The sequence below is a fragment of the Leopardus geoffroyi genome, chromosome E2 (genome assembly GCF_018350155.1).
Source record: "Leopardus geoffroyi isolate Oge1 chromosome E2, O.geoffroyi_Oge1_pat1.0, whole genome shotgun sequence".
NCBI lineage: Eukaryota > Metazoa > Chordata > Mammalia > Carnivora > Felidae > Leopardus > Leopardus geoffroyi.
In genome coordinates, this window is record NC_059335.1 from 3,239,852 (window position 1) to 3,263,522 (window position 23,671).

A 23,671-nucleotide genomic window follows, 5' to 3' on the forward strand; every position below is an offset into this window, starting at 1 on the left:
GAAACCGCGGCCAGGGTTCCCCCAAGCCGGGCCGGTCTGCACCCAGCCAGCTCAGGTGACCAGGAGGGCGCCGGGCACACCTGGCGCCGTCCCCTGACCCCGCCCCGGGCCCGGCCGCACCCCGGAACGCTCTCCGGGGGAGCCAGCTTGGCGGAGCAAGGCCATGGCCGCGGCGCCAGCGGTGGGCGCCCCGCAGGGGCCCCCGCCGGGTGTACCGTCCCCGCCGGCCGCCGCGCCAGGGCCTGCGTCCGGCCTGGGCCGCTGCCGGATGGCGCTGCTGCTGGCCGTGGCGCTGGACGTGGCGGGCATGGCGGCGCTGCTGACCGGCGTGTTCGCGCAGCTGCAGGTGCGCGGCCGCGACTTCGGCGACCTGCTCATCTACTCGGGAGCGCTGCTCGTCTTCCTGAGCCTGCTCGGCTGGATCCTCTGGTACACCGGCAACATCGAGATCTCGCGCCAGGAGCTCGAGCGCGACTACGGCCTGCGGCCCTCGGCGCTCGCCCGCCTCGCGCGCAAGCTCTCCCGCCGTTGGTCCGCCCCGGCCTCCTCCTCCGGCCCGCGCGCCGCGCCCGGCTCCCGGGGAGCGCGCCGTGCCGCCCGCGCGCCCCCGCCGCCCGCCGCCAGCTCCCGCCGCGTGCGCCTGCAGCTCGCCACGCTCGAGGCCGGGCCCGGGGCGGCGGGCGCCGGCACCGAGTGAGCCCGAGGTGAGGGGCGGGGCGGCGAGTGGGGCGGCAGGGAGAGTTGGAGAGAGCTGGAGGGACAGGGGAGAGACAGCAAGAGTGACGGGGGAGGCGGGGAGGGGGAGGTGGAGAGACAGGGGGAGAGCTGGAGAGACGGGCGGGGCGGGGGGGGGGGGGAAGAGCTGGAGAGACAGGGCGGGGGGGGGGAGGGGGGGAAGTGCTGGAGAGAGATGGTGGGGATAGAAGTGGAAAGAATGGGAAAGATGGGGGGATGGAGATGGAGGGAGACAATGGGGAGGAAACACAGGGGTCAAGGTTAGAAAGGAGAGTAGCAAGGCCTAGAGGGTGGAGGCTCAGACAGCAAGGCATGACAGTGGACTTGGAAGGCACAAGGAGACCCTGCCCCCAGATGAGGTCCAGGGATATCTGTTACCTCACCCCCACACTTGGAGACCCTGCTCTGCACCCCAGCCCCCAGCAGCACCAGGTCCCATTTAATCCTCTCTGTGTAACTGGGTCTCTGCCATCACTACTAGTATCATCCCCATCCCAGTAGGGGACACTGAGGCCCAGAAAGGTGCCGCCTCTTGCCCGAGGGCACACAGCTGGGATTCTTCTGAAAAAGAGGGAAAGAGTAAGAACACCAGGAGGAGTGTGAGATGCAGGGAAGGCTCTACTGCTCTTTCCTTCCCTTGTCTCTCTCCTCTACCTTTTATCTCCTTTCCTAAACACACACTCTCCAGCTTTGCTCAAACACCTGCTGTGGCTCCCTGTTGCCCTCTGAGAAAATCCTAGCCACTCACTGCATGTGGGCCCAAGTTTCAGCCCCGCATCCTCTGCCTTCTTTGCAGTTATGATGGCACCCCTCCGTGCATGGACACCAGGCTCCCTCATGTCATTTGACCTCTGTTCATGCTTTCCCTTATAGCAGGAGTGCCCTTGCTGTCTGTACTCCACACAGAAAACTTCCCATGTGTTCATTATGGCCCAACTCAATTTTGCTGCCGTTCTTTGGGTCTTCATATTGTCTGAGTTACCCCTGTTATCTCTTATATCTGTCTTGTTGTATCTGTGTGCTGGTACTATCTCTCCCGCTGGGCAGGCAACATCTTGACGGTAAGGCTTGGGTCTCTAGTGTCTTCATTCTTAGCATGGCCTAGCAAAAAGTAAACTCGGGAAATCAGAGGTTGATGAGTGGGTAGGTGGATGGTTGGATGGGTTGTTGGATGGGTGGATGGATGGATGGATGGATGGGTGGATGGATGGGTGGATGGATGGGTTGTTGGGTGGATAGTTTGGGCAGATAGGTAGGTAGATAGATGAGAGAATGGATGGTTGGATCGATGAGTGGACGGCTAGGTAGAACAATGAATGGATGAGTGACTGAATCACTTTCTCAAATGGGTTTCCATAAAAGAGTGAAATCCTGATGTCCTAAGACCTTCTTTGTATGTGAGGAATTAATTTTTCTCCTATGTATTCAGAATGATACTAGTTATATACCCTTCTTTGTGAGAATTCAGAAAATAGTCACTCCAATCATCTGCTGTGTTCTGTGGTTCAGAGGAGGAGACTGGTTTAAGAAAAGATGTATGCGAGGCGCCTGGGTGGCTCAGTTGTTTAAGCGTCTGACTCTTGATCTCTGCTCAGATCTTGATCTCAGGGTTATGAGTTCAAGCCCTGCTCTGGGCTCCATGTTGGGCTTGAAGCCTACTGAAAGAAAGAAAGAAAGAAAGAAAGAAAGAAAGAAAGAAAGAAAGAAAGAAAGAAAGAGAGAGAGAGGGAGAGAGAGAAAGAAAGAAAGAAAGAAAGAAAGAAAGAAAGAAAGAAAGGAGGGAGGGAGGAAGGGAGGAAGGAAAGAAAGAAAGAAAGAAAGAAAGAAAGAAAGAAAGAAAGAGAGAGAGAGGGAGAGAGAGAAAGAAAGAAAGAAAGAAAGAAAGAAAGAAAGAAAGAAAGGAGGGAGGGAGGAAGGGAGGAAGGAAAGAAAGAAAGAAAGAAAGAAAGAAAGAAAGAAAGAGAGAGAGAGAGAAAGAAAGAAAGAAAGAAAGAAAGAAAGAAAGAAAGAAAGAAAGAAAGGAGGGAGGGAGGAAGGGAGGAAGGAAAGAAAGAAAGAAAGAAAGAAAGAAAGAAAGAAAGAAAGAAAGAAAGAAAGAAGGAAGGAAGGAAGGAAGGAAGGAAGGAAGGAAGGAAGGAAAGAAAGAAAGAAAAATAGAAGATGTTTGCATAGCTGAAGCATCAGCTAACACAAAATTCGGCATATAATGCAGAAATACTCACCAGTGGTTAAAATTACCCCTGAAAATCCTTTACCTTGCCCCAAAGTCTAATACATCTGGATGGATCTCTGGCTGGAGCCACCTGCCTGCCAGAAACATGGGCCAAGCTGACTGGAGCGAAGGCCCCTGTTAGAAGGAAGACAGGCCTGTTCAAACACAGGACTCCTTAGTGGGCAGGGTGAAGTGTTTCCAGTGCATGAAGGACAGAGAACTTGAACTGTAACACAGGGACCTGAAGATTCTGGCTCTGGGTCACTCCCTTCTCCCTCTGGAGCCAAAATCCGTTGAGTGGACAGACAGAGCCACCACCATTCTTTGTTATTTATCCCCTCTTGTTGTTTTCTTTCTCTGTCAATCTCTCTTTTTCTCTGTCCCTGTGTCCCTGTCTCTGTCCCTGTCTCCTGTGCCTCTTTGTCTCGGTCTCTGTGCCCATCTTTCCCTCTACACGTCTCTGTCTCTCCTCTCTCACTTTCCTGTCACTCATTCTCTACCTGGCACCACTGGGCTCTGGTGAGTTAAAGGCCCACAGGTGCTGCCTCAAAGGGGGGCCTGGAGGGAGATGAAGGAACAAAGGAGAAGGTGTGTGAGCTCCCTGGGGCTAAAGCAGCAAGAAGGGGCTCCCTTCCCCTGCACCCTCAGGCCGCTGGGTGGGGGGCCCAGCAGACGCATGGATACTGAGAGGGGTCCAGAATAGCCACTAACCCTTCCCTTCCTCCTGCAGACGAACCCATGGCCCCACCTGTTGGCACTGGACCAGGATGTGCAGCTGTGCCCAAAATCATTTGGCCACCGGGATGCCTATCTGTTCTCCCCCATTGGCCCCCCCCCCCCCATAAATGGCTCTGCCTCCTAGCACTGTGTGTCTGTCTGGGAGAGGGACAGCCCTGGGGCCGGGCCACACCCCCAGAGGAGCTGCCCATGCCCTTGGGGACCTTGTAGCCAGCTTCACACCGACCCCCCACAGAGGGCGGTGGGAGAGTGGGGCCAGGATCTTGAGCACAGACGCCCCCTCCCTCAGTCCACACCTCCCTCAGCCCAGGCCCCTCTGGTGGTTTGGGAGGTCCTCCGAGAAGCACGCAGAGGGACAAATTAGACTTGCAAAATATTTATTGGGAGGAAGCATGTATGGAGGGTAGTTGGTGACACCTGAGACTGGGGGGAGGGCTGGTCAGGATGAGTCTTCAACTGTCTACACTTCCTCGAAAATGTCTGTCTGGCCTGTGGAGAGTCTGAGAGTAAAGTTGTCCACTGGAGACAGCCCGGGTCCAGCAGGGGCCCCTCCCATGCTCAGGCATTGATGGGAAGCCAGGCACATGCTTGGGGACAGGATCCCAAGGGTAGGCAGCAGGCAGAGGCCGACAGTCCGTGATGCTCCCTCCCGCAGGAGAGCTGAGGACCACATTTTCATGGCGGCAGGATGCCACCCCAGCCCAGTTCGGGCACCCCTCAGCCCTGCGGCCTCAGCCCAGGCCACCCCCTGCTTACCCACTGCCCCCCGCCTCAGCCCAGACCTCCCACGATCACGCACACACACGATCACACACACACTCGAGCACACACACACACGCTCACTCCCTGCCCCGGAGCTCGACCATCTCCTGCTCCCATGATACTTAGAAAAGGCACCACAGGTCCATATGCTAGATCTGTATTGAGGGGTCCCGCCAGGAGTGCCCCTAATCATCATCCTCTCCCCCTTCCGTCTCTTCACCCCCTTCTGTCGTCCCTTCCCCTTCGGTGGCCCCTGATGTGTCGAGGTTCCCCTCCAGGGGAAGGGAGGCCAGCATGCTGCCCGCGGACCGCTTCTTGTCGCTCAGATTCCTCCGGTCCTTGGACAACAGAGACTCGGTCTTCGACAGGTCACATTTGCCCTTTAAGAAGCCTGGAAGGTTCAGCATATCCCGGCGCTTGGCCCACCTGGCGGGGAGGACGGACACTCAGCCTCGACCTTCCGCCTGCCCCTCTGGGGATGCGGGTCCCACCCCGAGTCCCAGCCCCACTTGCCAGAACAGGCAGATGCTGCAGATCAGGAAGAGGAGGCCCCCACATGTCCAGCCCAGCGCCCACATGTGCTTCCTCCGCATCATCTCTGCGCAGAGGAGGCAGCTTTGAAACTGGGGCGGGGGAAGGGGGGGTCTCCGCCACAGCCCCAGGGACCCTGCTGCCAGGCACTCACCGTCTGGGCGCTGGTGATAGCAGACCCCGTCCCGGTAGCAGCATCGGAGACGCAGACAGAGATTGGGGTTTTCGATGGCCGCCTGGCCCCCACAGCTCTCCCGTTCCCACACATCTCCCTCACAGCCTTGGGACCAACCACACGTGTCAGCTATGCCACAGAGTCCGCCCAGAGCCTCAGAACACCGCAGTCCCAAAGGCAGGCTCTGGGATTGTCTGCCCCTTGCTTACTCTGCGGGACACAGGAGTCCTGCCCCCAGCGCCGCCTCCCTCAGACCCAGGAGTCCTGACCACCCCCCCCCCCAAGCCCTCCTCCCTCAGACCCAGGAGTCCAGACCCTCAGACCCAGGAGTCCAGACCCTCAGCCCCTCCTCCCTCAGACCCAGGAGTCCAGACCCCAGCCCCTCCTCCCTCACACCCAGGAGTCCAGACCCTCAGCCCCTCCTCCCTCAGACCCAGGAGTCCAGACCCTCAGCCCCTCCTCCCTCAGACCCAGGAGTCCAGACCCTCAGCCCCTCCTCCCTCAGACCCTGGAGTCCAGACCCCAGCCCCTCCTCCCTCAGACCCAGGAGTCCAGACCCCAGCCCCTCCTCCCTCAGACCCAGGAGTCCAGACCCCCAGCCCTCCTCCCTCAGACCCAAGAGTGCTTCCCCCAGCCCCTCCTCCCTCAGACCCAGGAGTCCAGACCCCCAGCCCTCCTCCCTCAGACCCAAGAGTCCTTCCCCCAGCCCCTCCTCCCTCAGACCCAGGAGTCCAGACCCCAGCCCTCCTCCCTCAGACCCAAGAGTGCTTCCCCCAGCCCCTCCTCCCTCAGACCCAGGAGTCCAGACCCCAGCCCTCCTCCCTCAGACCCAAGAGTGCTTCCCCCAGCCCCCTCCTCCCTCAGACCCTGGAGTCCAGACCCCAGCCCCTCCTCCCTCAGACCCAAGAGTGCTTCCCCCAGCCCCTCCTCCCTCAGACCCAGGAGTCCAGACCCCCAGCCCTCCTCCCTCAGACCCAAGAGTGCTTCCCCCAGCCCTCCTCCCTCAGACCCAAGAGTGCTTCCCCCAGCCCCTCCTCCCTCAGACCCAGGAGTCCAGACCCCCAGCCCTCCTCCCTCAGACCCAAGAGTCCTTCCCCCAGCCCCTCCTCCCTCAGACCCTGGAGTCCAGACCCCCACCCCCTCCTCCCTCAGACCCAAGAGTCCTTCCCCCAGCCCTCCTCCCTCAGACCCAAGAGTCCTTCCCCCAGCCCCTCCTCCCTCAGACCCTGGAGTCCTTCCCCCAGCCCCTCCTCCCTCAGACTGGGGATCAGTCCCCCAGTCCCTACTCCCTTTAGACCCAGGAGCCAAGTCTGGCTCCCTGTCCTTGGAGGACCCGGGTTTCATCCACTGCTCACTCCATGGGTAGAAGAATCCTTGGATTCCATTCCCATCTGTGAAGGAAAGTGGTCGGTGTTGGGGGCCGCGGTATGAAGGCTGAGGAGGCTCCCCGCTCAGCACTCTGACCCTGTCTTCGGCCCCCTCACCTACTGAGCCCTGCATCAGCAGGAAGAGGCTCAAAGCTGGGATCCCAGAGCCCACCATGTCGCCTCCCCAGACCCCTGGGGCCTCTGTGGGGACAGACCTTGAAGGCCATCACCCCAGCAACCAGCGGGGCCCCGCCCACTGCCCACCCGGCTTTCAAGGTTCTAAGTTCTGTTGCCAAGGAGCCCCCTTGACATGGGGAAGAAGGGAGAGGGGGTCACACCGGCCTGGTCGCGCCTGCTTGTTAAGAAGCTGCTTCCTTAGCAACCAGGTGGGAAGGGCCGTGGGGTGGGGGTGGGGGCCTGGGCGTGAAAATGAGCCTCCGTGGCAGAAAGAGGAGGCGGTGGCGGTGTAAGACGTCTGCTCCCTGTGAACCAGGGGACTCCACGGGGTAGGGCCTGGGGGACCTTCCTGCCAGGGAATCCCTCCACTTAGTAACCCGATACCTGCCGGGCAGCTCGCAGCCTGGGGTCTTCCCCCTAGCAACCAGGGGCAGGGGCCTGAGGCTCCCTGAGCCCCATTGTTAGGGAGGCCCCCCCCCCAACAACGAGATGGCCTAGGAGGACAAGGGGAAAACGGGGGTTGGTCGGGGGGGTGGGGTGGGCAGAGCACTTGCTCAGGAGTCCCCTTGTCCCAAAGGCACTCCGGGCCTCCCCATGGAGAAAGTATGGGGCATGTGTAGGGGGCCTTAGGGATATGAGGGCCCTGAGGGTGGCTTCTCCCCAGGCCTCCGTCCACCTACAAATGGGGAAAGGAGTCTATGTGGACGTCGTCAAGCTTCCCATTTGGTTCCCCTCAGTAAGGAGGAGGAGCCCAACTGGGGAGCTGGGTTGGGACTGCGATCCTTAGTTCTCTCAGGTGAACTTCCAGTCAGCTTTGCAGGGCAGTGAGGAGGGGCCTCCTGGGGCAGGATAGCTTTGGGGCCTGGATTTCTGAGTCTGAGAGAGGAGGGGCTGGGGGGCAGGACTCCTGGGTCTGAGGGAGGAAGGGCTGGGGGCCTGGGTCTGAAGGAGGAGGGGCTGGGGGCCTGATTCCTGGGTCTGAGGGTGGAGGGGGCTGGGGGGTCAGGATTCCTGGGTCTGAGGGAGGAAGGGCTGGGGGCCTGGGTCTGAAGGAGGAGGGGCTGGGGGCCTGATTCCTGGGTCTGAGGGTGGAGGGGGCTGGGGGGTCAGGATTCCTGGGTCTGAGGGAGAAGGGGCTGGGGGTCTGGACTCCAGGGTCTGAGGGAGCAGGGGTCTGGGGTCTGGACTCCAGGGTCTGAGGGAGGAGGGGGCTGGGAGCCTGGGCTCCTGGGTCTGAGGGAGGAGGGGCTGGGAGCCTAGTCTCCGGGGGAGGAGGGGCTGGGGGTCTGGACTCCTGGGTCTGAGGGAGGAGGGGTTGAGGGCCTGATCCTAGGTCTTAGGGAGGAGAGGCTGGGGGCCTGGACTCCTGGGTCTGAGAGAGGAGGGGGCTGGGGGTCTGGACTCCAGGGTCTGAGGGAGGAGGGGGCTGGGGGTCTGGACTCCAGGGTCTGAGAGAGGAGGGGGCTGGGGGTCTGGACTCCTGGGTCTGAGGGAGGAGGGGGCTGGGGGCCTGGGCTCCTGGGTCTGAGGGAGGAGGGGGCTGGGGGCCTGGACTCCTGGATCTGAGGGAGGAGGGGCTGGGAGTCTGGACTCCTGGGTCTCAGGGGGGAGGAGGAGGCCAGGGCTCCTCTGAGGGCAACTGTCCAGAAGCCCAGATCCCATTTCTCTGGAAGCCCTGTGAGGCTGACCCCCTGCCCTGCACATCTCCTGTAAACATCCTGGTGGGAGCTGAGTGGCCCTGGGCTGCCTCCGTCAGAGATGACACAGGTTAGAGGGGGCTCAGCAGGGGGCCGGGGGTGGGGGGTCATAGGGGTTGTGGAGCTGAGGCCAGCAGCTGATGACCATTTCCTGTGTCAACATCATCTGGACCCACTTCGCAATTCCCGGGATTCCTCAGGGATCAAGGAGGGGGTGGGGGGCGGGGCTGCCAGGGCCCTGGACCGCGGCTTGGGACTGGGGGGGCCCCCGCCGTCACGGCCCTCACCGCTAATGACAGGTTTGGGCTGCTTCTGCGGCCCGCCTGCCCCGTCACCCCCCAGAGGCCAGACAGGACCCCCCAGGGACAGACAGACGGACACACACAGCCTCGGACCTGCTGACCTCACACCAGCCGGCCCCACCTCGCCCAGGGGGTCGGCACACGCAAGGACCCCCGGCTCCCCGCTAGTATCCCAGTGGTACCTTCCCCCAAGATTGTGACCCCCCCACCAGAGCCTCACACACTGGGTCTCCCCTGATCTCTGAGTTTGTTTCTTCCTGTGTCCCTAGATCCCATTGTTTTACATCATTGTTTGTCACTCTGGGGGTTTGTGCTACAGTCTCTGTTCCTGCTTGTCCTGTCGTCTTGTCACCTCCCCAAGGCCTGCCTCTCAGTGTCTGCACCCCACCCCTTCCTTCTTACTGTCCTTGTAGTGGAAGTAGCTGGAGCACCCCTCACCCTGGGGAAGACCCAGGAGTCTGGAGAGTTCCCCCTGCCCTCGCCCTCCTGTCCTGCGCCCACCCCATCTCCCTCAGCCTCCTGCAGCCGGGAAGGATGAAAGATGGGCAAACATGACCCCAGAGTCCTGGGTGATGGCCAAGACGACACTGGGGGTGGGGCGGGGGAACTGGCCCCAGCCACGCACCACTGACCTGGCCCCAGACTCCTGACCTTTTCCGTAGCGTATTCTCCAAATTACAAAAGGCAACACCTTTTTCTCTACCTGGAAGCCAGGGTTTGGGGCCTGGACACTGGGCATGGGGTCTGAGGGAGGAGGGGCTGGGGGCCAGGACTCCTGGGTCTGAGGGAGGAGGAGATGGAGGTCTAGACTCCTGGGTCTGAAGGAGGAGGGGCTGGGGGCCTGGACTCCTGGGTCTGAGGGAGGAGGGGCTGGGGGAAGGACTCCTGGGTCTGAGGGAGGAGGGGCTGGGGGTCCAGACCCCTGGGTTGAAGAAGGGGGTCTGCTTCCCTGTAGGTGGAAGGGGCTGCCATTTCGAGATCCCTTTTGTTGCTCCCAGACTGGCCCCAGGCCCAGTCCCTATCCCCTCAGGCCAGTCCATCCCCCAGGCTGGTGGCCTGAGTCACCTTGGCTGGCCCCGCCGGTCTGGGGGGGGGGGCTACGTCAGTTCTCCCCTCACTGACGCAGCCTTGGGCCCCCCACGCTGACTCAGCCGGAAACAGGCCCCCTGAGGGGCGGAGACCCAGTGGTCAGAGGCCTGGGTCCCTGCGGGAACGGGGGCTGGGAAGGGCCCCTGGGGGGCCCTGGAAGGGGTGGCCATGACAGACCAAGGGGGAGAGAGCTCTTACCTGAGCAATGAGGTCATGTGCCACCATGGGGGGGCTGTGACCTCACCTCCCTGGGGAGGAGAGCCGTCGCCCCCCCCTCCCATGGTGGGGGATGGGAGGGGGAGAACTCTAGCCTCCATTCATCCCCAGAGCCCCCCCTGCCAGCTCAGCACAGGGCCTAGAGGGAGTCTGCTGGGGGACCTTTGGAAAGTCTCGTCACTTTGTCTTTCACTGTCGCTTCTGTCCTGGGTGGTGGCGGGGGGGGGGGGGGGCGGATGCTCCTGGGAATGGAGCTCTGGACCTTTTCCCTCACGGGCTCTGCCCAAGTGCCTGGCCCTCCTCCGGGTACCATGTCCACGCTGCCGTTCCCCCGTCTGTGTGCATCTCCCCCTCTGGCGCCAATGCCTCTCTGCACCGCGATCTCTCTGCAGATGTCCCCCGTGCCCTGTCCCCAGCTCCTCTCCCTGGCTGAGCCACTCTCTCTGCAGTTCTGTAACCCTCCCTGCCTCCTCTGCTCACGCAACACCTCCACCCTTCTTTCTCTGGGCCTCCCCGCATGTGTTAATAAAAATCAAGAAAGAGAATAACCATGGTTCATATTTCCTGAGAGCTGACTGCGTGCTTTGCATGGGTGAAGTCATTCTTACCCCGGCGTTTGGGGGGTAGGATGGGTACTCGGTCACCCCCATTTCACAGGTGAGGAAACTGAGGCACAGAGGGGTACCGCACCTCCTTTCCATCTCTGCTTCTCTCCCCACCTTCACATCCCTACCTGTCTCCTGGGGAAAGGCTCTGCCCCTCTCTGTCCTCAGTGTTCAGCACCTCTGTCTCTCTGAGCGCGTCTGTCCCCCTGCCTGTCTGTCTCTTGGGGCCTTTCAGCTCTGTCACCTGCTTCTCTGTTTTCTCTGTATCTCTTCTGCAACCTGCCTCCCCTCCGTGACTGCAACTTTGTCCCTCTTCCTCCTGGGGTCTCTCTGCGACTGCAGTGTATCTCCTTAGTGTCTCCGTCTCTCTATCTCTGCCTTTCAGAGGATCTATCTCTGCCCCAATGTCCCCATCTCTCCAAGTGTCTCTGTCTCCTTGCTTGGGTCTCCAAGCTCCGTCCCCTTCTCTTTCTCCATTCCTCGTCCCACGGGGTCGCTCTGCCTCCCCATCCTGCGTCTTGTGGCCCCATCCCCAGCTCTCCGTGTCCCTCACTGCCAGTCCTGGTCCTGTGGACCCCCGCCCGCTGCCCGCAGCCGGGCCCCAGCCCTGTGCGCCGTGTGTGTCTGCCCCTGCGGCGGCCGGCCGAGGAGGTGGAGGGAGGGGACGCCAATGACCTCACCAGCCCCTCTCCGACCACCCCCCCCCTTTCTCTTTTCAACTTTTCCAACTTTTCCTTCCGTGCCCTCCTCTGAGCAAGGCAGCGTGAGCCCTGCGAGGCAGCCGGCTCCGTCTGAATGGAAAAGGCAGGCAGGGAGGGTGAGTCAGGATGTGTCAGGCCGCCCTCCCCTGCCGCCTGCCCCCCGCCCGCCCGCCCTGGCCCCCTATATAACCCCCCAGGCGTCCACACTCCCTCACTGCCACGGCCCTCGCTGCTCACACGCACATGCCTCCCCTCCCCAGGCCGAGGCCCAGCTGACCCCCAGGGCTCCCCCCGGCAGCGGACAGGGAAGGGTTAAAGGCCCCCAGCTCCCTGCCCCCTGCCCTGGGGAATCCCTGCCCTGTGGGGACATGAACAGTAAGTTGGTTCAAGTTCATAGGGTGGGGTGGGGGGGGGGGACAGGAAGGGAGGAGGGAGGGACCGCGGCGAGGAGGGTGGGGAGCAGACAGACACAGCGGAATCGGACAGAGAGAGACAGAGGAGAGCGAGGGAGCCGTGGGGAGGCAGAGACGGAGGACAGGAAAGGACATTCAGAGAAAGCAGCAGGAGGCCGGGAGCAGAGACGGGCAGAGACAGGGGGACGGATTTGAGACGCGGAGACAGGGCAGCGCGAGAGACATGAAGACATACAGACAGAGACAGACAAATGCCGGGAGGTGACCCCCAAGAGCGCGGGACGCCCTGGGAGTCGGCAGACACCCGGGCATCCCGACAGAAAGGCTCCGGGAGGGAAACTGAGGCAGGGAGCCCGAGGAGGTGAGCGCAAGTCCCGAACGCCGACCACCCAGGCAGGGGGAGGAGAGAAAGAGAGACAGTGGTGCAGACAGGAACGGGAGAGCCAGACAGATGCGGACCGACGGACAGACAGCAGCCGGGGAGGGCCCGGGGGGCGGGCTGGGGGTGTGATGCGGGAGCGGGGCGGCCCGGGGGGCGCTGATTGGCTGGCGGGCGCGGGGGTGGGCGGGGCGGCTGGGGGATGGGCTGCCGGGGAACCAGCGGGCCGGAGCCCCCGGGGAGCGCGCCGCCGCCGGGTCCCTGTCCGCCTCCCGCGTCCCCGCTGCGCCCGCGTCTCTGCGTCCCTCCGCCCAGGTGTGCCCCGGGGGCATCCCTGGCACCACGGCCCGGCCTTCGGCGGTCCCCCTGGGCAGGGGTCTGGGCCTCCGGGTTCCTGTCCCGGTCTCCTTGCCCCGCTCTCAGTCCGGCTCGGGCTCCCGAGGCCCGGGGAGGGGGCAGGTTCTGGCCTGTGCCTCCCCCCTCATGCCCCGCCCCGGGGCCCAGATTCCGGCGTCCGGGGGCGGACGGGAGACGCCCGGCCCGTCTACCCGCCCCGGGCCGCGTCTGCTCCGACGGGCGGGGCAGCCAGAGCGGGAGAGGGAGAGGGCAGCCCGCCCCGGGCCTGCGACCTGCCCTGGGCGCGCCACCCCGGGACTCGGGACCCCCAGTCCCTCCTCCCCCGGACCCACCAGTCCGGTCTGAGCTCTCTCCGCCTTCTCCCGCCCCCAGGTGTTTGCTGCCTGGTCCTGGTCGCTCTGAGCCTGTGGCCGGATAGAGCTGCTGCCCCGGGGCCACCGCCGGGCCCCCCACGGGCCTCCCCAGACCCTCGGGCCGAGCTGGACAGCGCCGTCCTCCTGACCCGCTCTCTCCTGGCGGACACTCGACAGCTTGCTGCGCAGCTGGTGGGAGAGCCTGCCGGGGGGGGCTGGGCTGGGACAGGGACCCGGAGTGTGGAGGGCTTCTGGGCTCGCACGGAAACAGCGGGAGGGGGGAGTCTGGGGCCTGTCTGCAGGATGGGGGGGGGACCCTTGGAGCTGGGCAGGGTCCCCCTCAAGGCTTCTTTTTCCCCACAGAGAGACAAATTTCCGGCCGACGGAGACCACAACCTGGACTCTCTTCCCACCTTGGCCATGAGTGCAGGGGCGCTGGGAGCCCTACAGGTAAGGGGAGGGGAAGGGGAAGAGGGGGCAGAGGTGAGAGCTGGGCGGTGGCCAGGGTGCAAGGGGGGCTGGGGGCCAGAGCAGGCGTGTGGCAGGTGTTCCATGATGCCCCCCATGCCCTGCCTCCTAGCTCCCAGGTGTGCTGACGCGGCTGCGGGCAGACCTGTTCTCCTACCTGCGGCACGTGCAGTGGCTGCGGCGGGCGGGCGGCCCTTCCTTGCGGACCCTGGAGCCGGAGCTGGGCGCCCTGCAGGCCCGGCTGGACAGACTGCTGCGCCGGCTGCAGCTCCTGGTACGACCTCACAGCTCCCAGGCCCCATACCTAGACTTGAAACCTGAGACCCTGGGACCCCAGACTCCAGGCCTGCTCGGAGACCCCCAGCCCCCTCGAGGCCCCAGACCCTGACCCAAAGCCAGCCTGGAGACCCTGACTCTGCAAACTCCAGACCTCAAGAGCCTAGATCCTGAGATCTCGGATGAGACGACCCCAGATCCTGAGCTCTGAGTCTCTAAGACCTCGGATGCTGGTTGTGAGCCCTTAAGACCCCCAAACCCTGACCGCCAAAACCTGAGACCCAAGAACCTGAGATCAGAAAACTTTAGTTGCCCGTTCCTGGGCCTGACCACAAAGACCCTGGACCTCAAATTCCAGCTCCCAGTTCTGAGACCCCAGCCCTCACCCACGAGTCCCTGAGCTTGGATCCTAGAGACCCCACATGTAAGACACCGGCCCCAAGATCTTGGACCTGACCCCAGACTTGAGCCTACAGCCCCCAGCGCTCACCTAGCATCAGGATCCCAGCCCTGACTCTACAGACTTCACCCCTCAATCCCCTGAGCTTGGCCCTCTCCAGCTTTGAGACCTCCACCTTTTGGCCCCAGCCTCCACTTTCTGAACCCAACATGTTGAGAACTCCCCACCCAGAAACCCTGCCCTGCAGGTTAAAGACCCTCTGGAAACATGCAGCCTGGACTCCCAGGTTCCAAATGCCCCTTCCTCAGACCCCCACTGCACCCCCACCCATTGCTAACCTTCCGTCTTCTCCCAACAGATGTCCCGCCTGGCCTTACCCCAAGCACCCCCAGACCCACCAGCTCCCCCACTGGCCCCCCCAGCCTCCGCCTGGGGAGGCATCAGGGCAGCCCACGCCATTCTTGGGGGGTTGCACCTGACCCTTGACTGGGCCGTGCGGGGCTTGCTGCTGCTGAAGACTCGGTTGTGACCAGCTACACAGAACCGCCAACGTCCTTCGATGCCACATCTTATTTATTTATTTATTTGGGGACTAGGGGCATGGAGGTCAGGAGATACGCCCCTCTTCTTCTCCCCCTAATTAGAGATGGTCCCTCCAGGAGACCTGGGCAGAAGAGGGGGGGGCATCTGTGCCTTATTTATACTTATTTATTTAAGGGCGTGGGTGGGAGGTGGGTGGGCTTGGGGACCAAAGGGTGAGGGAACTGGAGTCCTGGATTCTTGAATCTCTAAGACGTCTGGCCACAGTGTTTCCCTGTTCCCCACGCCTCTGGGCCTAGGCAGGAGCATATATTATTTATTAAACAATTACTTTTTGTGTTGGGGTGGGGAGGGAAGGGAAAAGAGGCCTGGGTTTTTGTACAAAATGCAAGAAACTTTTGTACGATACAGAAGAGGGAATTAAATTTGTCATACACGTCCACTTAGAGGTGATTTCTCTGAGGGCTGGGGGCTGGGGTCCCTGGAGTAGAGGGAGGCAGGGACCCTCAGTGGGCAGGACAGCAGAGGGGAGATGGTTGGTCCTCCAGGGCAGGGTCTGAGCCTCATCTGGTGCACCGCACTTCATAGACTCTCAATAAATATTTAATAGAAGGTTCCAGAAGGTCATCCAGTGCCCTACAGTGCTTGTACGTGACAAGGCTGCAAGTTCGAGGTCATTCATTATGGCAGTTCACAACAGCAAATTGGAAGCAACCTAGATGTTCAACAGTGAGGGATGGTTTAATAAATGACACCCATCTGTGTGATGGAATACTATTAGCCATAAAGGGGGGATGATACAGAGGCGGCTTTAAGACATAGAGAAAGCAGGCTACTAACCACTGCATGATTCCCACTTTGCTTCTCTGGATGGATGGATATATAGATTTTTTAAGTCCTAGAACACAGGGCACCTGGCTGGCTCAGTCAGTAGAGCACGTGACTCTTAATCTCTGGGCTGTGAGTTCAAGTGCCGCGTTGGGCATAGAGCTTACTTTAAAATAATAATTAAAAAAAAAAAAAAAACTCCTAGAAGAAAATACACCAAAATGTTGACCATGGTCCCCTCAGGGTGGAAGGCAGGGTGGGATTATGGGTGCTTTCATTATTTGTGCTTGTCCGAATTACTCAAGAGTTTCTACAGTGAGTTTCTACATGTGTTTTGCATGACCCATTAAAAAAAAAAATGATACACACTTTTTAGAAGGACGGAATGCCAGCCAACCCCTTCCCCCAAAATAAGACCTCAGAAGGAGTCAGGAATGACTGCTCACTGAGTGTGTGCTCTGGGCCGCGTCTTAAGTGTGGGGTTTTACTTACATGATCCCCTGAATGCTCCATCATGCCCCACTTTCCAGATGAGAGAAAGTGAGGCTGGCGGGGGAGGGGACATGGTGTTCAAGGTCACACCTTGAAAGGGACCACTGTGTTTCTGCCAGAGGTCCAGCTCCTTCCAAAGCCCGTGCCCCTTTCTTTATAACCAATGTTCAGCAATCACTGCCACAGACACAAATCGGTTATATATGGGGAAACTGAGGCTCAGTGGGGGGGTATGAGTCTTCCTCAAGGTCCCTGAAAGGGGTCAGTGGTGAGTTGGGGCCATGCTCGGGCCTCCCTTCTTAAGTGGGAAACTCTTTGGTTAATTATCCATTTATAACGTCCAAGACAGATCCTGCCGGGGGCCCTGAGTTTTCAGTAGCTTTGGGTCTGCAGTCGGGGCTTCTGATTCACAGACTCCAGCCCTCGAGACTCTAGGCCACATCCCAAGAGGAGAAGGGAGTCCACGCCCCGCCCCCCAGAGAGTTCCCAGAAAGAGTCCTACAAGTGTCTGATGAGGTCACAAAGGCCCCCCCCCCAAGGCTCCTCCCCCAAGCCAGGGCTGACCACCCTCCACCGCAGGGCCATGGCCAAGCCCTGGGGAAGCCCCACCCTCTGGGACCCCTGAGCTGTGGCACCTGCCAAGCCTAAAGGGCCAGGGCGGGTGGGCGCTCAGGTGCCGGGTCCCTGACTCTGTGTCTGGGGTGACCCACCTTTTCTGCAGCCGCCATGAACCGGCGTCAGAACATCAGGCGCATGGAGCCATTCCAGGGACCCTCAAAATGGGTCCCCACACTAGGCGAGCTGCAGAAGACCCTCCAGAGGGGAGAGTACCTGCCCCTCCGCCCGCTGCCCATGTTCGAGAGTAACTTTGCCCAGGTCCCCAGCTTCCTGCACCCTGGGGGCGGAGAGGGGCAGGAAAGGATCGAGACACCACCCCCCACCCCTGCCCCGGACTGGGGGGTTCGAACCCAGGCAGGCACTGACCAGGCAGCCGCGGGGGTGGGGAGGCTCAGGTGGTAGGGGGCTTGGGCTGGGGGTGCCAGAGGAGCATTGGAGAAAGGAGTGGTCCCAGCCCCTCTCCCTGGCCCCCCAGGTGACCAATCGAGGGGCCCCCGTGTACGTGCACCACAGAACCAACCGTGTGACCATGGGTGTGGCCGCCTCCCAGCCTGGCCTGGTGTTGCCAGACATCCTGCTGATCGCTCAGCCCCCGGAGGGCAGGGAGTGTGCCAGCCTCGTCCTCACCAGGTGCCTCCATTCCCCCCGCTCCCCGGGCCTGCCCCATCCCCCACTCGACCATGTCCCTCTCCTGCCTCTCCGCCCCCCCCCCGTCCCCCACCCCCCCTGCCCTGCCCCATCCTCTGCTCCTGTCTGCTCCTGCCTCCCCCAGGATGCTCCCGCTGGACCTGATCCGCCTCTACGTGCATAACCTGTCCTCCTGGCGCCTGAAACTGCGCCTGGCCACGGGCCGCTGCTACTACCTGGAGCTGGATGTCCCCGGCAACGAGGCCGGCTTCCTGTTTGACCGCTGGATCCGGCTCATCAATCTGCTCCAGGAGCCCGCCACCACCTGGCTCCCCAGGACCCCGCATGGGCCCGCCAGGGACCCGGCCAGCGGCAAACCTCCTGCCTCCACCTGGCGCCTCCAGGTGGGCAGTGGCCCCCACAGACCCTGGGAGCAGCTGTGGTTTTGGATTTCAGAGCCGGGACCAACAGCTGAAATCCAGAATCCCAAGAAATGAGGCTGGGGGTCAGGACTCCTGGGTCTGAGGGAGGAGGGGCTGGAGGTCAGGACTCCTGGGTCTGAGGGAGGAGGGGCTGAGGGCCTGGACTCCTGGGTCTGAGGGAGGAGGGGCTGGGGGTCAGGACTCCTGGGTCTGAGGGAAGAGGGGCTGAGGGGTCTGGACTCCCGGGTCTGAGGGAGGAGGGGCTGGGGGTCTGGACTCCTGGGTCTGAGGAAGGAGGGGCTGGGGGTCTGGACTCCTGGGTCTGAGGGAGGAGGGGCTGGGGGTCTGGACTCCCGGGTCTGAGGGAGGAGGGGCTGGGGGTCTGGACTCCTGGGTCTGAGGGAGGAGGGGCTGGGGGTCTGGACTCCCGGGTCTGAGGGAGGAGGGGCTGGGGGTCAGGACTCCCGGGTCTGAGGGAGGAGGGGCTGGGGGTCAGGACTCCTGGGTCTGAGGGAGGAGGCCCGCATTCCAGGATCTGAGGGAGGAGGTGGCTGGTGGCCTAGATTCCAGGGTTTGCAGGAGCAGAGGGCGGGACCCCTGGGTCCTGGCATGGGGACGGGTTGGGGTCCTGGAGTCCTGGGCTGGGTAGGTAATGGGGACGTGGAAACCAGGAGGAGGAACCCGTCCTGACTGACCCCCTCCCCGTCCACAGGACCAGCCCCAGTCCGGACGTTCGGGTGAGCAGCCTCCGTGTCCTCAGACCCTTCCCTACTCGTCAGCCTCTCCTGCCCCAGGCGTGGCCACACCTACCAGCCCTTGAGCTCTCCCCGCTCCCCTGCCCGAGCCTCACGTCCTCCATGTCGGGGACCCTGACTGGAGGTCCTCCCCTCCTCTGCAGTCATGACTGTGGAGCCCAACGTTCCTTACAAGATGCTGACACTTCAGAAACAGAGGAAGGCCAGGGTGAGCGGGTCGGGCAGGCCGGGCTGGGAAGGGGCCGGGCTGGAGGCCCCGCGCCTCCTGACTGCCCGCCGTCCCTCCTCCCACCGCCAGACCCTCAAGCGCAAATTCAAGTCTCAGGCCGTGGGTGACTCTGTGCCTCTCATCTGGTCACAGCAGGAGCACGCTGAGCCTAGAAAGAAATCTGCAGAAAAGAAGTAGGCTTGGGGTCTTGCTGCCCGCGGGAGGCCGAAGGGCGAGGACCCCCGTGTGGAGGCCACCAGAGTCACCCCCACATTGCCCCCTACAGGTCCCAACGAAACCTCCACCCTGACACATCTCAGACCCAAATGCAGCTTACCGGTGAGCACACCTCACCCTCCCTGTGTGGACCCCCAACGTTCTGGCCCTGCCCCCGAGAGCTCACACTGCCTTCTTCCCACCCAGAGAAGCCCAGCGTCACCATCCGTACCATCTTCAGCATCGTCTCCAACACCATCAACCACACACGGTCCTCTTCCAAGGCAGCTATTTCCTGGGGGCCACTCCTGGTCTCAGGGAGGAGGGGCTGGGGGCCTGGGCTCCTGGGTCTGACGCAGGAGGGGCTGGGGGTCTGGACTCCTGGGTCTGACGGAGGAGGGGCCGGGCGTCTGGACTCCCGGGTCTGAGGGAGGAGGGCCCTGTGTCCTGGGCTCTGGGAGCCTCCCCTGGCCCTGACCATTCTTCCCCTCTTCTCTGTCCACCTACAGTGTTGCTCTTCTGACTCAGACACGGCCACAGTCCTGGGCGGTTTAATCGAGACCCCCATCCGCTGTGCCTCCGCAGACACCCCTGATATATCCTTGCTGGAATCCTACGATCCCTTCAACACGTACCTGTGGCAGCAGGACATTGAAAACCTGATGGACCCCGATACCAGCACCTTGTCCTCGTCCTCCTTCTCCCCAGCCACTTACCCTCCCCGCTTCTCCCTCCCAGCCGCTTACTCCTCCTCCCACAGGCACAAGGAAAAGGCCCAGGCTCTGGGATCCGGGCAGAGGCAGCGGCCTCCACCCTCTCAGAAGCCCGCAGCTGCCCGCGTCGCCGCTTGGAAGGTTCCATTCCCCCGTGACCGGTCCAAGAGGGTCTCAGCAATGCATGATCCATCCCGGAAGATGTCGACTGCACCCGGCCCACCCCGGGGGGCCCCAGTGGGACCCGCTGTTACCCAGAAGACCCCAACAGTACATGGCCCCCCTTGGAAGGCCCCACCTGTATCCGTTACTTCCCGGAAGGCCGCAGCCAGTCCTGGCCCGACCCGGAAGGCCCCACCTGTATCGCCGACTTCCCGGAAGGCTGTATCTTCCTCTGTCCCAGGAAGGAAACCCGTGTTCCTACCTGCCCCATCCCAGAAGGCTCTGACGTCACCTACTCAACAGCAGATGACACCGGACGCTGCCACTTTGGGCACGTTGCCCACGGGAGGTCCTAGAGGGCGTGTGCTCGAGAGAAGCCAGCGTGAGGGGACGCCAGGACCACTGATGTTTGTGGGCACCCAGGAGATGGACCTGATAGAGACAAGGACCCAGAAAACATCCCAGGACCTGCCTTTTACCACCACCAAGAAGGAGTCGGAGGAGGTCGTGCTCACTAAAGCCCTGAAGATCACCCTGGATGGCTTGAAGGCCAGGGGCAAGGTGGAGGACAAGGTCCACAGAGAGAAGGAGGAGATATCCCTGGACAAGCCTGGCTTAACCTCCCAGATGGTGGGGCAACAGCAGAAGTGGCTCAAGACCCAGGAGGTGGTCATCCAGGGACCCCCGGAGGAGCAAAGCAGGCCGTTCTCGGTGGAGGGGCTCACCCTTGCCAAGCTGATGATCATGGCCGACTCCAAGGAACCGCCCCTGAGGCCAGCAACAGTCAATCCGTCCTCCTGGCTCTCGAACCCCCTGATGCCTGACATGTCAACAGTCAGCCCCAGTGAGGTGCCCTTGCTGCAGGGGACACCAGAGGTGGTTGGAGAGCAGTCCCCGTTTGGCACCTGGGTGAAGGAGAGAATGCATCCGTGGGCTGAAGGGAGCATGTATGACCGGGTAGAGGCACAGCCCCAGGTTCCAAAAGAGGCTTCCGAAGTGCCTGGCCTCCCCAGGCATGAGGCCCGCAGCCTGATGATGGACAATGTCTCCCCAGATCCCATCAGTCTGCCGGCATCGAGGTGGGAGGAGGTACCCCCGTGGCCCATCTCGCTGACCCCCATCTCAGAGATGAAGGCCAGTGTGTTCCAGCAGCCAAAGAGAGCATCTCTTGAGCCCGAGGGGCAGTCAGACCAGCTCGAGGGGAGGGCAGACCAGCTCGAGGGGATGCCAGACCAGAGTCCCCTGGCCGTAACAAAGTTGTCCTCTGATGTTATCTTACCAACGCTCGTAGAAAATGAGAATATGATGGACATGGCCCCCCAGGTGGAGGACATGGAGGAACCGGGTGCTTACAGTCCCTCAGCCAGGTATTTGGGGTGACAGCTGACACGTCCTGTCAACTCCATTAGCTGCAAGATAAAACGAGGATCATTCCCTTTTTTCACTTTTATTCACGGACTCAATGTATAGAGAGTGTTGACTTGTGCTAGGCATTGTTCTAAGCACTAGAGATACGGCATTGAGCAATTTGGGGAGGATATGCTCCTGTCATCTTGCGTGTAGAGCCCAGGGATGCTGTTCAATGTCCTACAATGCACAGGATGGCCCACCACAGCAGAGAATGATCCAGAGAAAATATCAGTAGTGCTGAAGTTAGGAGTCCTGACGATTAAAAGCTAAGTCAATTATATTGCACGCTATAAGGTGATAGCTCCATGGGAAAAGAGCAGGAGAGGGGGGACAAGGGATGAAGATAGGCAGCCTCCTGTATTGGACTGGTTGGTCCAGGAGGGCTTCAGTGAGTTGATGTCATTTGTGTAAAGGCCCGAAGGAGGGGAAGAAGGAAGCCATGCACACATCTGGTGAAAGTACGTTCCCTGCAGAAGAAACAGCCACTGCAAAGGCCCTGAGGCATGAGTGTGTGTGTGAGACGTTGGACCAAGAGTGAGTTCCAAGGGACCCCAAGAGTAGGAAATGAAGTCAGAAAAAGTCACGCAAGTGGTGGTAATCACGTGGGACCTTGCGGGCCATTTCAAGGGCTTTGGCTTTGATGCCGACTGAGCTGGGGGATTTGGGGCAGAATGGCTGGAACTGGTGTATATTTGGAAAGGCTGTCTCTGGCCAAAGCATAGAGAAGGTAAGGGGGGCAAGGATGGGATCTGGGAGGATAGGGAGGAGGCAGTTGCAATGATCCAGGCATGAGACAAGAAGGGAGGTGTTGGAAGTGTGAGAAAGGGGCAGGATGGTTGAGCCGACAGATTGGCTCATGGATTGGACATGGCCATGTGGTGTCAAGGGCAAATGTAGGGTCTGGGGTCTGAGACACTGGGGAGACGGAGAGGCTGTGAATGCAGCAGGTGGCAGGGAGGGGATCAGGATCGTCTAAGATCCCTGGTGAAGAAGCGGGGCAGGTAGCTGGATATAGGAATTGGGAGTGACGGGAAATCATTGGCAGATGGATAGTTACCACAAGCCAAGAGACTGGAGGAGGTCACCAGCCAGTGAGTGTCGACAAAGAGGGTGCCAAGTGTTTAGAAAAGGGGAAATCAGGGGCGCCTGGGTGGCTCAGTCAGTTAAGCGTCTGACTTTGGCTCAGGTCGTGATCTCATGGTTCGCGAGTTCGAGCCCCGCATCGGGCTCTGTGCTGATGGCTCAGAGCCTGGGGCCTGCTTCGGATTCTGTGTCTCCCTCTCTCTCTGTCCCTCCCCGACTAGCGCTCTGTTTCTCCCTGTCTCTCAAAAATAAATAAATGTAAAAAAAAATTTTGTTTTTAAAAGAAAAGGGGAAACCATAGTGAGAGTTGGCAGAATGGCGACCGCCTGGGTGTCAGGGGCAGCTGCGTGTAATGCTGCAGTTAGGTGAAGGAAGACGGGACTGAGGCAGGAGCCCTGGGCTTACCAGCAAGGATTTTATTATTTGTTGCATGGTGGGAACAAAGACCCGAATGGGGCAGGCCGACGGGAGCACAGAAAGCAGGGGATCACTTGCCGCAACCCTTGAAAACATGGTGCTCAGTGAAAGGAACCAGATGCAGAAGGCCTCATCGCGTGTGATTCCATTTGTGGGAAACTTGCAGACCAGGCAAATAAATCCAAGCGGAATGGTGGTTGCTAGGAGCTGGGAGGAATGGGAGGAATGGGGGGGGGATGACTTATTGGGAACAGGGGTCTCCTTTTGGGGTGATGAAATGTTCTGGAGCTAAGTGCAGGTGGTGGTTGTACCGCCCTGTGGATGTAATTAGTGTCGCCGAACTGTGCACTTTCAAACGGCTGCAACGGTAAATTTTATGTGATGTGTATTTCCCCGCTATATACCTACCTACCCACCCACCCACGTACACGTACTTTCCTATGAACGTGCGTATGCAAAGAGGGGACGCAGAGAGGAGGGGTCCAGCAGCTTTTTCCCAAGTAGTTTGCTGGAAGGGGACGAGGGACATGGCAAGAAATAGCTGGTGTAGGAAGTGAGCACGAGAGTGCTGAAGAGGAGAGAGAGATTAGCATTTGCGTGTTGGTGTGAAGGATCCACCGGCGGGCTCCCCCGCAACTAGGCAGGAGGGAGAGAAACTTGGGAGGGACAGCAGGGACAGGAAGACACTGGTGGGGACGCTTCTTCCAGCTCACGCTTCATTTTAGCAGGGATTTACTGAGCCCTCACTATGCTCTTCCTGTGACCTCCAAGACCCCCTCTGGCTTTTTCTCTCTCCGCAGCATACAGAGTTCCCAGAGCCTTCATTAGCGGGATTCCGGGGAGTCGATCTCAATCGCCAAAGTGTCCAAAGGAGCCCAGCGTGACCAGGTAGCCAGAGACCCTGCGGACCCGCCTTAGTCCTGGTACTGAAGTCCGGCGGCTCGGACACCACCCTTACTCTTTCCTCCTCTTCCCCACAGGCCCCCAGGGTGCTGTGCACCTGTACCGTAAGAAGCAGGGTGCTGAAAAGCCCGGGCGGGGGGATGCTCCCTCTAGGGTAGAGACCAGAGCTATCTATACGTTTATATATTGGGGGGCGGGGGGCGGGGGAGAGCCCGCGGAGCGGCCCAGCTTCGCAGAGATTAAAAGCCTGAGTCTGAGACTCGGCAAAAATCGTGACTGGGTGCCAGTGTGTGCGCGCGGGGTGGCGTCGGGCTGGAGGTGGGA

The 23,671-nt window shown here is 60.9% G+C and overlaps 4 protein-coding genes and 1 long non-coding RNA gene across 10 annotated transcripts; 4 read left to right on the plus strand and 1 right to left on the minus strand.

Annotated features, from left to right (window-relative positions):
* On the plus strand, positions 1-3,808 carry TMEM238 (transmembrane protein 238). The gene is made up of 2 exons (XM_045441442.1): positions 1-704; positions 3,678-3,808. The coding sequence occupies exon 1, from the start codon at positions 164-166 to the stop codon at positions 695-697; it is 534 nt and encodes a 177-aa protein (XP_045297398.1). The 5' UTR covers positions 1-163; the 3' UTR covers positions 698-704; positions 3,678-3,808.
* A 780-nt stretch (positions 3,809-4,588) lies between these two features.
* TMEM190 (transmembrane protein 190) lies at positions 4,589-6,747 on the minus strand. The gene is made up of 5 exons (XM_045441441.1): positions 6,638-6,747; positions 6,509-6,544; positions 5,133-5,258; positions 4,961-5,045; positions 4,589-4,873 (listed from the first exon to the last, which is right to left on the minus strand). Exons 1-5 carry the CDS (start codon positions 6,693-6,695, stop codon positions 4,633-4,635), a joined length of 546 nt encoding a protein of 181 aa, XP_045297397.1. The 5' UTR covers positions 6,696-6,747; the 3' UTR covers positions 4,589-4,632.
* A 170-nt stretch (positions 6,748-6,917) lies between these two features.
* Positions 6,918-8,999, plus strand: LOC123578557. Of its 3 annotated transcripts, XR_006702405.1 has the most exons (4): positions 6,932-7,026; positions 7,362-7,493; positions 8,371-8,464; positions 8,737-8,999. It is a non-coding gene; the product is annotated as an uncharacterized LOC123578557 (long non-coding RNA). The 3 variants fall into 3 exon arrangements; XR_006702403.1 differs by lacking the exon at positions 7,362-7,493 and having other exon boundaries at positions 6,918-7,026; XR_006702404.1 differs by lacking the exon at positions 6,932-7,026 and having other exon boundaries at positions 7,300-7,493.
* Positions 9,000-11,522: 2,523 nt separating this feature from the next.
* Positions 11,523-15,115, plus strand: IL11 (interleukin 11). Of its 2 annotated transcripts, XM_045441449.1 has the most exons (5): positions 11,523-11,682; positions 12,829-13,001; positions 13,173-13,259; positions 13,390-13,551; positions 14,312-15,115. In XM_045441449.1, the coding sequence occupies exons 1-5, from the start codon at positions 11,676-11,678 to the stop codon at positions 14,480-14,482; spliced, it is 600 nt and encodes a 199-aa protein (XP_045297405.1). In that variant the 5' UTR covers positions 11,523-11,675; the 3' UTR covers positions 14,483-15,115. The 2 variants fall into 2 exon arrangements, with proteins under 2 accessions (XP_045297405.1, XP_045297404.1); XM_045441448.1 differs by having other exon boundaries at positions 12,829-13,259.
* A 1,363-nt stretch (positions 15,116-16,478) lies between these two features.
* GARIN5B (golgi associated RAB2 interactor family member 5B) lies at positions 16,479-23,653 on the plus strand. Of its 3 annotated transcripts, none has more exons than XM_045441446.1 (11): positions 16,479-16,689; positions 16,907-17,061; positions 17,204-17,462; positions 18,193-18,217; positions 18,379-18,443; positions 18,534-18,637; positions 18,730-18,782; positions 18,867-18,943; positions 19,169-20,901; positions 23,245-23,332; positions 23,425-23,653. In XM_045441446.1, the coding sequence occupies exons 1-10, from the start codon at positions 16,540-16,542 to the stop codon at positions 23,270-23,272; spliced, it is 2,649 nt and encodes an 882-aa protein (XP_045297402.1). In that variant the 5' UTR covers positions 16,479-16,539; the 3' UTR covers positions 23,273-23,332; positions 23,425-23,653. The 3 variants fall into 3 exon arrangements, with proteins under 3 accessions (XP_045297402.1, XP_045297401.1, XP_045297403.1); XM_045441445.1 differs by lacking the exon at positions 23,425-23,653 and adding an exon at positions 21,418-21,538 and having other exon boundaries at positions 23,245-23,333; XM_045441447.1 differs by lacking the exon at positions 23,425-23,653 and adding an exon at positions 21,418-21,538 and having other exon boundaries at positions 16,484-16,667; positions 23,245-23,333.
* Positions 23,654-23,671: the final 18 nt, after the last annotated feature.

Bases quoted from the DNA above. Each gene is read 5' to 3' on its own strand.
- TMEM238 (XM_045441442.1), top strand. From the start codon at position 164: ATGGCCGCGGCGCCAGCGGTGGGCGCCCCGCAGGGGCCCCCGCCGGGT.
- TMEM190 (XM_045441441.1), bottom strand. From the start codon at position 6,695: ATGGTGGGCTCTGGGATCCCAGCTTTGAGCCTCTTCCTGCTGATGCAG. The intron at 5,259-6,508 runs GTGAGCAGTGGA...GTTGGTCCCAAG, and splicing joins AGGATTCTTCTACCCATGGA to GCTGTGAGGGAGATGTGTGG. The intron at 5,046-5,132 runs GTGAGTGCCTGG...TCCTCTGCGCAG, and splicing joins CTATCACCAGCGCCCAGACG to AGATGATGCGGAGGAAGCAC.
- IL11 (XM_045441448.1), top strand. The intron at 13,260-13,389 runs GTAAGGGGAGGG...CCTGCCTCCTAG, and splicing joins GGGCGCTGGGAGCCCTACAG to CTCCCAGGTGTGCTGACGCG. The intron at 13,552-14,311 runs GTACGACCTCAC...TTCTCCCAACAG, and splicing joins TGCGCCGGCTGCAGCTCCTG to ATGTCCCGCCTGGCCTTACC.
- GARIN5B (XM_045441445.1), top strand. From the start codon at position 16,540: ATGAACCGGCGTCAGAACATCAGGCGCATGGAGCCATTCCAGGGACCC. The intron at 16,690-16,906 runs GTCCCCAGCTTC...CTGGCCCCCCAG, and splicing joins TCGAGAGTAACTTTGCCCAG to GTGACCAATCGAGGGGCCCC. The intron at 17,062-17,203 runs GTGCCTCCATTC...TGCCTCCCCCAG, and splicing joins GCCAGCCTCGTCCTCACCAG to GATGCTCCCGCTGGACCTGA.